The 16630-nt window shown below is 40.7% G+C and overlaps 1 protein-coding gene across 1 annotated transcript in view; it reads right to left on the reverse strand.

Annotated features, from left to right (window-relative positions):
- TGFBR2 (transforming growth factor beta receptor 2) overlaps window positions 1–11201 on the reverse strand; it is a 108015-nt gene extending 96814 nt beyond the window's left edge. The window contains exon 1 of the mRNA XM_007957366.2: window positions 11108–11201. Within this exon, the coding sequence (XP_007955557.1) occupies window positions 11108–11201 (94 nt within the window). The remainder of the gene's footprint in view (window positions 1–11107) is intronic.
- Between the last annotated feature and the right edge of the window lie 5429 nt (window positions 11202–16630).

Genomic DNA, 16630 nt, shown 5'->3' on the forward strand with positions numbered 1-16630 from the left:
TATATATATGAGACTCAGCAGCTAGTCCTCCACCTAAAACAGCAGTCTGAAAACTGCCAATCTGTAGCAAATTCTGTCTTTTCTGAGAATATTTTAAGGAAAGTGGTGGAGAAATCTTTGAAAGGCAACAGAACACTAATTATATCCAGACATGTCTCTGTTCTTTTCCCAAAAAAACACATAAAGTCCTTTAGGGTTTTATTTCTTCTCCTAGACATAGCAATACAAATGTGGCAACATTTTATAATTTTTACCTCAGAAAAAAAGCCTCATAGACATCTTGACCAGTTCAGTGGAAAGGGAGAATGAAAATACTATAATTAGCCAAAGAGAAAAGACATTATTACCACCCAATCAAGTAAGCGGTTTCTTGATCAGGGAGGGTGGAACTTCTAAGTGAAGTAAACCTGCCATTTAATCAGGACATATACTCAGACACCTGTAGTAGGTAAAGTTTCAAATAACTATGGTTTCTTTCCTTTTATTTGTAGTCATCTCCAGTGAACTCCATGTACTGTTTCGGTATTTATCAGTTCTGAGGAATTTTCTAATCTGATTAGAGATTATGCAAATAGTTTCTAAGTCAATTTCAATGACTTGTTCAACTAGCACAAGAATTTAATTTATCCATAAGTACTGAAAAATTTATCTTGTCCAATTCTTTTCACTGCGAATAGAAGGAAAACTAGGCCCAGCCTGACCAAGAGATACAGCCAGCCCCCCCACGCACAACCCATGTCTTGATTCCCAGTACTGTGTGCTTTAGTCTTTTCCAGCAATCTCCTAGGCAGAGTCTTAATCTCAACCTAAGGGTCAGACCTGGGTTACCTTTCATTCAAGATCAAGGTTCTGTGATAATTATACATCTGCCACTTCTTTCCTACTTAAGGAGACCTGGTGGTGTAGCGCCTAAAGCATCTGACTGCTAACCAGAAGGCTGGCAGTTTAAACCCACCAGCCACTCCTCAGAGGGAAGGTTGGGCAATCTACTTCCGTGGAGATACCGCCTCGGAAACTCAAGGAAGGGTCACCATGAGTGGGGATCGACACAATGGCAATGAGTGTCTTTTTGTTTTGTTTTGTTTTTTCTTTCCTACTTGGCATGTGGTCCCTAAACTGGAAAAGTGACTAAGGGTTTGGCTAACCAAACCAAAAACCAAACCCACAGCAATGGAGTCAGATCCGACTCATAGTGACCCCTCCTTAGGTTTCTGAGGCGGTATCACTACGGAAGTAGATTGCCCAACCTTCCTTCTGGGTAGTGGCTGGTGGGTCTGAACCACCAGCCTTTTGGTTAGCAGTCAACTGCCTTAGGCACTAAAAAAACTGATTTGGTGACATAACACAGATTTTAATTTCTGTTTGTTATCAGGGGTGACATTTTATACTATTTTTTAAGCCAAAAAGTGAATTCTACTATTATGTGTAGAGTCAGTTCTTGTGGAAGTTGAACTTTATCAATTTTAAGAGTACTCTTTAAGACAAAAGGAGCTCTGGTGTTATAGTGCCTAAGGCATTTGACTGCTAACCAGAAGGTTAGCAGTTCAAATCCACCAGCCACTCCATGCAAGGAAGACTGGGCAATCCATTTCTATAAATATATACCACCTCTGAAACCCAAAGGGAGTCGCTATGAGTCAGAATCTACTCCATGGAAGTGAGTTTGGTTTTTCTGAGTTCTTTAAGACGAAGAATACAAATCTAACACTAGAAATTTAGAGATGAAATAGTATTTATTTAGAATTAAAAATGGCATCGTAACAAATTTCAAAAGCTATAAATACTAAAATATAACATTTTAAATAAATCAAATGTTTTTATTAATTATCCGACTGACATATCTCTGAAATATTTTTCCTATTTAATCACTTTTTCCACAATCTCCTCTACAGATAAAACAGAAAACAAATCCAGTCTTTCTTTTAAGCACCTTTAGTTGACTAGAATTTGTAACTGATTATTGAATAACTTGGGAAACTTTCTTTCAACTTCACAATGCATTCCAGATAAGGTCATGCAAATGTTTAAACAGCCTCCAAATTTCAGAAATCTCTATCAGGTTTCTTTAGTATGTGACCTGTAAGGTTCGTGGCATTTCTAATTTTCTTAAGTATATTGTGATGTGATGACACTGGTTAACCACATTGTTAAAGCTGCTTTCAAGGCCACAGGAAGGGCTTATGCCAGAGAAAGGTCTTTAAGTTCTACTGGTTGCATGGTAAAGCCTCCCCAGCACTCTCTCACCATTCCCCTATGTTTTTGATGCAGCCTAGATCTTCTCCACCCCTTCCAAATAAAAGACCTATTTCAATCAGAATACTTACACTCCATGATGGCTAACTGTTCCATAATTCAGCCAACACTATATCACTTGATGTACACACTTAATTTTCCCATTGAGGTCACAAGACAAGCATGATGCCTGACTGACTACCTGGTGTATTGTCTAAACATTTTTTTTAAAGTTATGGAAATTAAATGAGTTATTACATGAAAAATGCTAAAGCACAAGAAAAATGTTGGATATTATCATTATTTTCTTAATGCAAAGAATCCCCCAACACCCATGATAGAGTGTAGAAGCTGATGTCAACTGAGGCAGCATAGTCTCTGTATAGTATAACAATTAGGGCTCTAAAACACATACACACAATTAGGCCCCTAGGCCCCTAAACCAGACCATTTCAGTTCAAATCCCAGCATGATCATTGGTTAACTGAGAAGCTTTAGGCAACTTTCTTAATCTCTGGAGGATTTAGTGTTCTGCCTGTAAAATGGAAAAATGAGTATTATAAAACCTGCCTCTGAGAGTTGTTTTAAGGATTAAATAGTACACATAAAGTACTCAGCACGATTCAGGCCAGTCATAAGATTTCAGCTGCCATTACTGGGAACCTGTCCATATGTGGTCTCTGGAGTAAGGCTTCTAGAGATGGGAACACCACTCACGTGGGGGCATATGGCAGACTCCATTTCCCTGTGCAGAAATGTTCTGCAGAGCTTCGGGATGACAGAGTCATTCCCAAAGCAGCAAAGCAAGTTACCTCCTATAGTCCACGAAGCCTCTGTAATGGTATACAACTTTAATCAATAAGGAGCTGCTCTGGCATCTGCTGAAATATGCACCTGACCTCATATTTTCCTTCAAAGGCATTCATATGTTTTCTGCCAAAAGCTGGGTTCTCTGAAATGCCTCATTTTGAAAATTCTATACCTTTTATAGCATCAGGAAGGCTTTTTGCTTCCTTAAACATCTTAACTTCCTTGTTTACCTTAAGAGGCTTGAGAAGTCCATGGATCACTCAAGTGAAATATTTACAACAGTAGAAGAAAACATCCAGATAAGCTTCACTTTGCCCTAAACTAGAGAAACGCAACTTCGGAAATAAACCAAGAACTAGAAAACCTTTACATTTAGGGCAAGTCAAATGAATAGAAAACACAAACAATGAAAATCTGAATTTTCCAAAGGAAATACAATACTAAAATTACATACTGTTAGTTTTAAAACATAACTTTCCATTAACGAGCAATGCTCTCTGTTCCACAGACAATATAACACAATGGACACAATTTGATTTCTACCCAACACCTCTACAAAAAATTGTTGCTGTTGCCAGACTGACCCTTAACATTGGCAGAGCCAGGGGCAAGAGTACAAATGGAGGCCCATCACCGTAAGACAAAATATTAGAAGTTAATAAAATAAGCTAACTACTAAATAAAACATGTTCTATTCTCCTACCTTGACTGACAAACATGCCTATATAATATCTTGGATGCCTAGGTACAACTTGAGAATTCTTGGGCTGTTCAAAGTCTCTCCTCCAAAACTAGGTGGTATGAAAAGACTTCATACCTGGATCTCAGCCAAAAATCTGCCTTTCTCTTTCCATTCCTTGAATCTTGCATCAAGGTAGACCTTTGAGGAAGTATATGGACACACAAGTTCTCTACCACACACATACACACACACACAAGCTGCTTCTTGGCCACTCCTCAGACAGATGGTCACATAACAGTGGCAATAAAGGCCCTCAGGAAGATAAGACTAAGGGTTCATGTGGGCCACAGAAGCCGGTTCAGGACCACCTGGGCAGAGAATTTTAGGTGCCCTGGTACTCGAAATTTGATATAAAATGGTGACAGGTGTATGGACTCAGAGACCCAGGAGTCTTCTCACCCCATGGACAAGGGCTTGAGCAGAGAAGAGTAAGAGCAGTCCCCTCTAAAGCAAAGTCCATAATCCACTGCCCATGTACTAGTCCTATATTTCAGCTACAGAACTGGGGAGGGGGGTTGAACACTAGGGAAAAAAATATCCTAAGCAGACAGCCTTTCCTAGATTTGAATCTCACCAGTGATAGGCCCTCGCTCTGCAGGTGAAACCATCGTGATGATCTATAGCTCCAAGCCTGTAAACAGAATATAGGTATTAGGGAACCCTTAAGAGCCTAAAAGTATACAAGCAGAAGTCCAAATATTGACTACACCCAAGTTGCTCCATGTTGAATGCTAAGATCTATGAAGCTGATTATAACAAGTAAACGCAGAAACAATGCTGATAGAAGTGTGAGGGGGGAATTTAAACCATTTGCAAGTTTTCAAAATAGTGGGACGTCAAAAGTCAATTATCCCCTTGTCCTTCAATATGTTGGATAAGTTCCATTCTTCCTGCCCTCACCAGCAGTTGCTTGAGGCCTGGCCACAGATCATGGTCCTACATGACTGAAAGTTGAGACTGATGGTACACATCTTTGATAATGGTGCATGTCTAACTGCTCTCAATGTCCAACCATGGGTCACTTGCAAGGTCCTACCTCCTAAATGCCTACCTCCTATCAGAATGTCCTACCTCCGAAATGTCCTACCTCCTATCAGATTAGGAACAGTAGAGTTTCCTTGTGCAAAAGAAAAAAAAAAAAAAACCCACCTTATCTTGATTTTCTGTAGTACAAAGATAAGCAGGAAGGAGGCATATTACACAAACAATGCAAATAAATGAAGTCAGGAACATTGAATTGAGGATGTTAGCTGGTAAGTTCTTCTTCTGTTGAATATTACCTCCCTTACCCCCTCACCAACTTCTTTCCAAACACACACATACACACATTCATTACTCCATGAAAAACAGCCTAGAAAGACTGGCCACAAGACAAGCTTACAACACACATACATACTCAGAGAAGCAAGCCTCAAGTGACCTTGAACAGACTTCATTTTCTCCATTTATAAAACAAAGATAATAAAACTTATCTTGTGTGGTTCTTTTGAAGATTAAATTAGATAAATAATGTCAAGTGACTGGCTCAGAAGAGATTCTCAATAAATGAATGCTAGTTTTCTCCCTCTCTCTCTTCATGCATCTTCTCCTGGAGGTAACCAATTTGCCTGCTAAGCATTTCAAAGCCTACCAACATGACAAGTAAGGAAGTTTAATGATTATTATCTTGCCCCAGTCAGAAGCAACAAGCACCAGGGAGCAAAATGGTACAAGCAGAGGAAGGAGTGCAAAATAAGTGGTGAGCGTTCTTGCTGTTAATGCAGACCTGCTAACAGGTTTTTACTGAAAATCATAACCTAAATCTGCTGAAGTTGTGCGTACAGACCGGAGGGCAAAAGCAAACAAGGTGATATGGTTTTGCTTTTAGGTGAAACTGACTAAATAATACCATGCTACAGTCAGGAAGTATGTTTCCTCTGCACCCTATTTTAAGCCATTCTCGTGGTTTGCATCAGACCTAAAAAGGGCCATGCTGCTCTTCAGCAGACAGTGGCTGCTATAGGCCCAAACTTCCCTTTAGACAAACCCTGCTTCACTGCCTATAGACCAAAACATAAAACTCTGATGAAAATTTAAAAAAAAAATGTATAAACTAAATTTAGATTTTAGCACTTCATTTTTTAATCAAAGTCTCTTTTCAACAACCTTCTAGAGAAAAAAAAAAATCTGTATTTCCTGAATAATTTCTTTGGTAAAACTTTTTAAAAGTTATGCAATGGCTTTGAATGTCTGAGTGGAATCAACATTTACAGCTAAACAGCAGAGGCAATTTACCCATTAAGCAACGTATGCACAAGCTTGCTTGTGCTTACTTAATAATCTGTAAAACTGCTCACTATGGGTAAACAAAACTGTTCATTCCACATTAGTTAGTAAGCACAAGTAAGTCCATATTTACCTTGCTTACTGGGTACTCCATCCCTGTCAAGGACTGTAAATTTGAAAAGAGGCTTTGATTCCGTAGGAAGGTGCTGTGGGGTTGGGAGAGAGACAGATGCCAGCCCATACCTAGAAGCAGACTCTTTGATGTAGTGAAAACAATGTAAAATTCACTGTTGTTGTTGTTGTTATGTGCCCTCTAGCCCCGACTCATAGAGACCCCTCCTTGGGTTTCCGAGGCACCATCACTACGGAAGTAGGATTGCCCAACCTTCCTTCCGAGGAGTGGCTGGTGGGTTTGAACCGCCAGCCGTCTGGTTAGCAGGCAAATGTCTTAGCCATTATGCTACCAGAGCTCCCAATTCACTACAGATTAGTAAATAAGCACAAGTAAGCCCATGCTTACCTTGCTTATCGAGTAATCCAACACTGCAAAAGGGGTTAGATAAAAACGTGTAAGAGTTCTCCATCTTACTTGTCCAAAGTTCGAGGCTGTTTTTCCATGTCTCAACAGAACAAAAGAACTAATTCCATACTATAAAAACAGTCAAATTGCCTGTTTAGATGAGGGCCTGAGCTACCCTCACTGAAAGTAAATATTTTTACCACTAAGATCAAACACCCAAGAAATAGTGACTGCTTGATTGTGAGACTACTAGTCCTCGGTTGCACCACCTATGGTAGGATGAAGTGGAGATGCGACTCAGCATTTCGCTGCTGCTAAATGACATGCCAGGCACTGCAAGAGACCTTAGAAATGAAAGAACTAGGCACACCCTTCACATAAGACTGATCAAGTGGGCAGACCTAAAGGTCTAATGGGCAAGGAAGTCACATAAAGACATAATTTTAGCTTACTACTGCTGAGAACAGGAGCTCTGGTAGCATAATGCCTAAGACACTTGACTGCTAACCAGAAGGCTGGCAGTTCAAACCCACCAGCCACTCCTCGGAAGGAAGGTTGGGCAATCTACTTCCACAGTGATACTGCCTCGGAAACCCAAGAAGGGGTCGCCATGAGTCAGGTCTGACTCAACGGCACATAACAACAACAAGAACAAGTGTTGAGAACTACGAAAGGCCAAGTGGGGACACGTAGCTCAATAGCGGGCACTGCAAAAAGGTTTCCTTAAGAAGATGACATCTGAGTTGGGTATTAAAAGATGACTGAAAATTAAGCCAGGTGGCAAGAGTTCCAATCAGAGGAAGCAGCAAAAGATATAACCACCAAAGCCACTCACAGCAGATGTATGCATGAAGACAGGAGTGAACCGGAGACATATGCAACAAGAGGAGAAAATACAGGGCTGGGTGTGAGGTACAGTGGCAGGGTCACATGAGAATCAGGTCACTGAGGGCTTTATTGGATCAGATTAAGGAGCTAATAATAATAATAAAAGATGATATTTTCTGAGCACTTACTATGCTGCAAGCACTACATGTAACACTTTAAAACATTGTTTCATTTCATCCTCTCTGTAAGTCCATGAAGCAGGTTCCATGATTCTCACTTTACAGGTGAAGGTGCTGAGAGAGAGTAAAATAACTTACAACAGGTGACACCACAGCAAATGGGATGTGGGTTTGGAAGTCAGGATGACCTGATTCCACAGCTTGTACCTACATTCGTCCACCTCCAGCCTATCTTCAAAGGCTGAACAGACATACCGAGTTCACCACGCCGGCTACCGAATAGAGAGTGGAATTCAAGTAGCCCAACTGGGGACCTGTAACACTGCAAAAGTAACAACAAGATAGAGATAGAAAAGTGAGACTCCGTCCATGAAAAAATATGTCCAGAGGGACTGAAAAGGAAAATGCAACATGCACACCCTCCTAGTGCTTTCAACAAAAAATGGGCTTTTGAAAATGTGGTCCAGAAAATAAAATACCAGTATTTGGTAATGCTTCTGAGAACACAAGGTTAAAACATGTATCCTTCTCTTTGCTTACAACATTGTCCTTGATATTAAATTCAGTGAAGGAAAAGATCATGCCAGTCTTATTCATTCAGGATGGTGAGCATTCTGCCTGGCACAAGGAGAAAATAAACATCACAGGAAGGGAAGAATGAGAAATGGCTCATTTTTATAATGGCAGTGGCCAAGTGTCACTTTTAATTGGGAAAATAGGATTAGAAAATAAACTAATTTTTTTTTTTAAAGTCATATTGACAACTGAGGAACAGTAGTCACCTGAAATGGAAAGCACTTAGCAGTCATGCTGACTGCACAGGCAATAAGGAGTTGTTGTCACCACAGGATGCTACTCAAAAAGCCAGCACTGAATTCAAAATGTGATTCGTACTTTGTATAAACCATAACTGGTTAAAAATAAGATGTTATTAAAGGAAGTGGCCTGGAGGGGAAAATGTGCTTTATGAAAACAAAAGTAAATAGGCCAAAGATCAAATTCTAGGCCTAGTGATTTCCAGTCCCTGATCCTCACAGAAAACCAAACCAAAACCAAACCCACTGCCATACAGTTAATTGCAACTCAAAGCGACCCCCATAGGGTTTCCAAGGCTGTAAATCTTTACAAAAGCACAGTGCCCCATCTTCCTTCCTCAGAACAACAGCTGGTGAGTTTGAATCACTAACCTTTTGGTTAGCATCGAATGCTTTAGCACAGCACCACCAGAGCTCGTTGTTAAAGTGCCTTTTGCTTTTTTAGGAACTATAAAGAAGTTTATCCCTATGACACTTTTACCCACATTTAGTCCTCAACAAGAATTTTCTTTTAAGCATGTGAAAAGTAAAAATCCTATTTTTCATATCTGAAGAATTTTCAGACATGTAAAAGTTTCCTCCCAAAAAAGTCATTTCTTAATTTTAAGCATTTAGGAACAGCGAATCTACTTGGTCAAAATCAAAAACAAAAAAAATGTACAAATGTATTTCCTAGTGAAATAGGTCCTTATACTGAAATCCTTTGCTCACTTATTCTACTAAAAATAAGATGGGTGTGCTTTGAGCTTACCTAACTGAAGGCTATAAACAATGTCATTTCATCCTATCTTCCATTGAGATATTCTGAAAAATGTTTTGACACTTTACCAATTATATTAGGGAAATTCTGAAACTAATTACATGAAAAATTAAAGCGCAAGTGGAATTGGGTTTCTCATCTTCACTCTTGCTATCTTCACTCTTCGACAATCTTCAAAAATTTAACTCAAATGAATGCAAATTCAAAATAAATGCTCAGTTCAACCGTTTTGAAACTTTAATTCCACAAAAATACATAAGCTGTTTTGTAAACCCAAATTTGAAATTAAAAAAAAAGCTAGGCTTTTAATGCTAATTGTTTAAAAGTGTGTATATAGATTAAATAAAACTGACTCATGAACTATTGAGTCTTGAATTTGCAAATCATAAATCTTATCCTTGTAAACAGAGCCTATCCCAGATAACTAACAAAATCAGGGCCAGATCATTTTCTTTCTTCCAAAATCCAAGATCAAAATTTTAATGTACAAAGAAAAATAAGGTTACCATTTTTAATATTTATTACCAAACCACAACTCAGATTTTAAGAGTCTGTCATAAAATCAGAGACAGTTGCACATTCCGGTACTGCAGTAGGAAAATAGTCAAGAAGGAAACACATTTTACTAAACCCTACAACTCAAATATGTGTTAGGATTTTTTGCTTATAATAGTGCTTCTTCCTCATTCCATTAAAAACTCCCATCCCAAGCTACCTTCAATATAAGCCAGAATTTTAAAAAGTTCCCAATCTACTTAAAATTCTCCGTGAAATTTACCTTCTAGATTTTAGCATATATTTCTTCCACACAAACCTAAAAGGCAGTCAGTCAGTGCCCCTTGGTAAATAAAAGATGTGCCTCAGGGTGATGTGAACTGTCAACATCCTCTACATTGCATCCAGTATCTACCCAGGCCATCTCCAACTCATCAGGGGAAAAAAAGAAAAAAGATGTTAAAGAAAAAGGGAACATAAAGTTATCTAACCATGGCATTTTACAGATGAGGAAACTGAAGGCCAGAAAGACTGGATGGTTTGCCCAAAAAGTCAGTCACCCAGACCCAGAGCGTAGCTGCAGATGCTCAGTTCTGTGGACTATAGCTGCAATATTTGTAACTTTTGAGGTCTCAGGGATTCTGTTGCCAATCCCTGCATCATCATCATTATTATTACGTTCTTGAAATCAAGACTGATGGAGTGGGCAGCCGTTTCACGATTTTAACCTTTCCATTTCCACCAAAAAAAAAAACTTCAGAGAATCATCGATTTCCTGAAGGCAGCAACCTCAGCACCTAGCACCTTGTAGGCACTCAGTAAACAATTCCACGCCTTCCACCTGACCATCCCCACTCCATACCCCGTCCACGCCAAGGGGATGCCAGACAACTTTCCTTTAGAAAGCGCTTCTTGAAACTTTTCTACATCCCCGGCCTCAGAAGGCCGCCTGGGAAGATGTGTAGCTACTTCCAGCATTTTAGGGGGGAGTAACTGGCCATTTAAGGGAGTATTCGGAAAGAAATGGATGGGCGCGTGGCGTTGCCAGCTGAGCATCGCCGCGGTAGCTCCAGGTGTGCGAGTTGCCTGGCCGGCCGCTGTAGCTGCCGCACCCGGCCGCTGCTCCCCTGCCTCCTTCAGATAACCAACTTCTCAAACTTCCCTTTCCGGGGTTGGGGGCTCGCCTCGAACGCGGCCAACACAACGCCTTTCCAGTTCACACAAAGGGGACCAAAAATGCCCTGCGCCCCCCTTCCACTTTAACTTTCCTTCTCTTTGGAAGAAAAAACTCCCACATCCCTGCGGCTCAGGGAGCCCGGCGTCTAGCTTGCCGCAAGAGAAACTTTCCCCGTTTCCGCCTGAGCGCTGGCTTCCCGGGGCCGACTGTCAAACGCAAAGAAGGGGCGGAGAGCCCAGGCGACTCCCCGCGCCCGCCAAGCCCAAGTTGCGGAATATACTCACCCGACTTCTGAACTTGCTGCGGGATCGTGCTGGCGATACGCGTCCACAAAACGATGTGCAGCGGCCACAGGCCCCTGAGCAGCCCCCGACCCATGGCAGATCCCGCTGCTCTTCATAGACTAAGCCCAGAGCGCAGCGGACGACGCCTCCCCGGGCCCCAGGCTGCGCCTCCGCGCGGCGCCCTCTCCAGACCCCGCGCCGGGCGGGCCGGGCAGATGTGCGGGCCAGATGTGGCGTCCACGAGCGAGCTAGGCGGGGGCCTAGAGGCCAGCGAAGCGCGGGGAGGCCCCCGGCGGCCGAGGAGAACTGCACAGGAGGCCGGCTCCAGCCCGGGGCATGTGCGCGCGGGGGTGTTGTCTGTCGGTGCGCGCGAGTGACTCACTCAACTTCACCCGGCCGCTGCGGGGGAAACAGGAAACTCCTCACCAACAGCTGGGCAGGACCTCTCGCAGCCGGAGAGCCTTCTCTCTCTCCTGTGCTTTCTAGCCCTAGCGTTCTCGCGTGGCTGTCAATCATTTCCTTTAGACCAGCCCCTCTGAGAACTTCGGTAAACTTTCCTCTGCCCCTCTACGCCCTCCTACACCACTCAGTAGAGCTTCTCTCCAAGCATTTACGCAGGAGTGACTTAAGTGCAAGGGTTTCAGAAAGTAATTGAATACAATGTCATCATTTTCCATAGCATCCCCACAAAGCCTCTTACCCCCCTAAAGCCTTCATCCAATTGTTTTAGAGATTTTACAGTTGTGTTTTTCAAACTACAAGTGGCGGTACACGAGTGTATCCTGAAGTCTATTTTGTGAGTAAAAACATCAAAAAAAAAAAAAAAAACCTCAATGCTCTCCAGTCGGATCCGACTCATAGCGAACCCTCCTTGGGTTTCCCAGGTGGTACCAATATGGAAGTAGATTGCCCAATCGCCCTTGTGAGGAGTGGCTGCTGGGTTTGAACTACCAGCCTTCTGGTTAGCAGTTAAATGCCTTAGGAACTATGCCACCAGAGCCCCCATTTTGTGAATAGTAGTAATTATTTTTTCTAATAAAATCATAAGAATGAGTATAGTTTCATTTAACTTTGGTTTCAGTTATATGTATAAGGAGCCCTGGTAGCATAGTGGCTAAAAGCACTTGAATGCTAACCAGAAAGCTGGCGGTTCAAACCCACCAGCCACTCCTCGGAAGGAAGGTTGGGCAATCCTACTTCCGTAGTGATACTGCCTTGGAAACCCAAGGAGGGGTCGCTATGAGTCGGGGCCGACTGGACGGCACATAACAACAACATGTAGAATGGCCTCTTCCTGGATAATGGTAAATGATTAGCCATCACAGAACGATAGCGGGAGATTATCATCAGCTATTGTTGTTGTTATGTTCCGTAGAGTCGGACTCTTAGCGACCCCTCCTTGGGTTTCCGAGGCGGTATCACTACGGAAGTAGATTGCCCCATCTGCCTTCCGAGGAGTGGCTGGTGGGTTTGAACTGCCAGCCTTCTGGTTAGCAGTCAAGTGCCTTAGGCACTATGCTATCAGAGCTCCCTCAAATACAGGAGAAAATGTAAAAATGAAAGTGGGCTGGGAGTCAGCTAAACATATAGGTTTGCATTCCAATAAGGCCCACCACTCATCAGCAAAACCCACCAGCCACTCCTCAGAAGGAAGGTTGGACAAACTACTTTCCCCCACAAGGAAGGGTCACTGAGTCTGATTCCACTGGATGGCAGTGAGTTTGTGTTTTTTTTTTTTTTTTTTTTGGTTCACCTGCAAAAAGAGGAATAAAGGGAGCAGGACAAGATAAATGGGCACGTTTCCCTTTTTACTAGGGCGACAAGGTTTGCCCAAGACAATTCTGGTTTACATCTGACTGTGCAGTTTAATTATCAATGGAACACCCCTTCTCTTTCAGACATGTCTTGGGTGGGTAATGAATTACATAGGTTGATCCTGGAGCCCTCAGTCTTGTCACCATTGTCCCACCCAACACTGAAGCTGGCTCTGGCATTTTAGGAAAATGCAACTTTCCTGATTTCATATTTAGCATATAGGAAAGACAATGAGATCAGGAGGGCTGGCCATCTTCTTTCCCACCCACCAATACTCTTGCCAAAACTAAAGCTACTTTAGCATCAAAGGGAAGTTGAGATCAAAATTCGTTTATCCTACATCCTGTGTAGTCACTCTTCTAATGCCACCACCACCATACCCTGTCAGTACTTGACCAGGTGCCTCCTAACCACTTCCATTAAAGCCACCCTGGGCCCTTTCATTTAGTTCCTCAAACCAGAACTTGAATCAAGTTTTCAAAATGCAAACCTGATTATACCAACCATGTGATGAAAATATTTCAATGGTTTTCCATTGCTCTTAAGATAAAATGAAGACAGAAACTAAATTATTTAACATGCTCTTGAGCCCTAATCTCTCCTGTAATCTTTCATTCCACTCTTTCCCTCTTGCATACAAGGAACTTTCTTTAACTTCCTTAAACATGCCTGTACCCCTTCCAACAGGTTTCCCTAGTGTGAACTTCCCCTACTCTGTCCTTCCCATCCTCTTTTCTCAGTCAGCTTCTAGTCTTCATTGGGTAAATCATAGCTTCCTTAATGGGCAAGCTTTCACTGCCTCCGTAAGTAGATCTTTTACATAAGTTCTCTTGTCACTATGTACCTCTCTTTTTTAGCATTTACTATAGCTATAATTTTACAAGTATTTATGTCATTCTTTAATGTTAATTCTTCTCCCCAACTCAACTCCAAATTTCTTAAAGGCATGAATTATATCTTTCCCTTCATTCACTATTGGATCTTCAGATCTTACCTCATAATAGGTGTTGAAGAAATATTTGTTGGGCCAACAAACGAATGAGATAATATTCAGAAGAAAATTCTACTTAATCATCCTAGTGATTTCATAACCTCAGAGAAGGCATTCTATTACCTAATTATTTCACATGGAAACATGCTAGATTTTAGCTGGGGGATAATGTCACCACTACTGCCTTTTCTTAAGAATGGAAAAGTGTATGGATTTCTTTCCTTTTTTCTTCTTCTAAATTTCCCCAAATTCCTGTGCACAGCATACCTGTACTTCTTAACTCCCCAAATCACATTGAAGTAAATAAAAGCCCAATCCATTCCAAAGGCATTGTTTTTTTTATATTTATCACAAAGACAGATGTTCTCCATCGTTAGAGGCCAGGTTTGAGATGCTGTGTTCCTAGGTAGAATGTTTAACTGGTAGACACTTTTCAAATTAAAGTATATCACTAATATTGATTTACTTTTCTTTGCCTTTACCATTTCTGATTCAATTGTCAATGTTCTGTGAAATTGAGGAAAGTACGAATTCATCATTGCCAATGCAAACTAGTCTTTTGGAAACCATCAAAAAGAGATGATAGACAAGTTTTTTGTTGTTGTTGTTGTTGTTGTTAGTTGTCTTCCAGTTTATTCCAACTTGTGGTGAACCCCATGTGTTCAGAGTAGAACTGCTTTATAGAATTTTCAAGGCTGTGACTTTTCGGAAGCAGATCTCCAGGCCTGTCTTCCAAAGCACCTCTGGCTAGATTCAAACTGCCAAGCTATCTGGTCGAGTGTGTAACCATTTTTGCCACCCAGGGACTCATAGACACGGAAAACAATGGATATTACAATTTGACAATCTTAAAAATTTGTCAATTTGCCCTTCCCATAGAGACCTGCATTGAAAAGGAATTCCCTCAGATCTAGGCATTGTTTATACACATAGTTGTGAATGTGACTTAATATAATTTTCTGTATATTCATATAGGCAGTTCATACACATACACAAAATTTAGGCTATTTGCAGATGGAAATAGAAAAAAAAAGAAAGAAAAGAAAAGCTTGACTGAGGGTTGAAAAAAACAAGATAATTGTTAAGCCCTTACCAAGTTGAAAATACAATAAAACCCAACTTGAAGCAAAGTCAAACAGCTTGACAGCATTCCTCTTCCAGTTTTACAAAGTCTGCATACACTTGCACAAATTATTGAGCTGAACCAAAGTGTGGTTAATTTCAACCTCTCCATTTCCCAGTTGTGATGAGGGAAGAACTCTCTACTCCGCTGAACTTTTTAACACGCAGCTGTTGAGGTTACTGGCAGCAAAGGAGAATGACAGGGAGATTCTTCTCCAGGCAAATCAATCAGTCTGCATTCTCAGCTATTATCTCTTGGCCAATTTTTCTTCTATTTAGAAGCAAACTGATAAGCACTGAGTTGGGAGTAAATTTGTGAGTCTTACCTACCCTTTAAGGATCATCCATAATGCTAGTTTCTCCAAGAAACATTTTTTTATTCCACCAACCTAACATGATCTCTCCTCTCTGGGAAAGCATTTATTTTATTTAAATTGATTAAGTGTCCAACTTAACTGAATTAAATGAATTTATTTTATTTTTCATATATATATATATATGTATATATTGTCTCATTTTGAGTTGGAGTGCATTATATTTGTCTGTTGCTGGAATTGTACCCACCAATTTTAAAGTCTTTGAAAGCACAGATTACTCCTTTTTCAATGTTGAACCACACTCTACTCCTGCAAATATTAAGTACAATGTGTATTTCTTGTCTTTGGTAAAGGGAAAAATGGGAATGAAAAGTGTGTTTCCCTAACACATTCCTTGTCTATACTTGTTTATAGATATTAAGAGAATCTACCACATGCTTAGAGAAAGCATGAGTAGTTGTTTTAACAAACAAAGAACTATTTTAAAAATTCAAAAGTAATATATGTTAACTGTAGGCCAAAGAATCAGAAATGCAGAGTTATTTATTTATTTATTTATTTTAAGGAAGAAAGTAAAAAGAATTCTTAAGATCATCACCCAAAGATAAATATTATTAACATTTTGGAAGTTACAGATTTATAGATCAGAGTAGAAAGAAAAGGAGATATGTAAGTTGGAATAAAGATTTCAAAATGTCTAGAGTACAGATGTTAGTCATTTTGATTGGATTATCAGCCCCAATTTCACACCCCACCCTTAATCCACGCTGCTTGCCCTGTGACTGTGTACTTCCTCTCACTACAAGAAAAGGGTACTTCTTCACCCTTTGACCTTAGGTTAGCCATATCACTGGCTTTGGTCAATAGGATGTCAACAAACATGAAGCAAGAAGAGGCTTGACATGTGTTTGCATAGTTGGGCTAAGGCACTTGTATTTCCACTATCACCATGAGACGAATGGTCCCTGGGTAGCCTGCCAGTCCAAGACGATGAGAGACATAGAATAGACGTGGACCACCTCTTGGTCTCCCTGCTAGGCTGTGATCTTGAGACAGCAATTGTGACTTTCACACCTTTAGTTTCTATGTCTGATCCACATTTTGGTTCAGTTAATACTGATTAATGAGAGGATGAATCAGTAAATAAACTCTATATTCAAGGATTAAATTTTGAAGATTGTGAATTTGGGAAATAATCTGCATTGCTCTAAAGCCTGATCATAAAATGAGGCTAATGATATTTGTTGTGAAATTAAAACACCAGCACAAACTTCCTCT

The sequence above is a fragment of the Orycteropus afer genome, unplaced genomic scaffold (assembly GCF_000298275.1).
Source record: "Orycteropus afer afer isolate SDZICR_OR568_19922 unplaced genomic scaffold, OryAfe1.0 scaffold00734, whole genome shotgun sequence".
Taxonomy (NCBI): Eukaryota; Metazoa; Chordata; class Mammalia; order Tubulidentata; family Orycteropodidae; genus Orycteropus; species Orycteropus afer.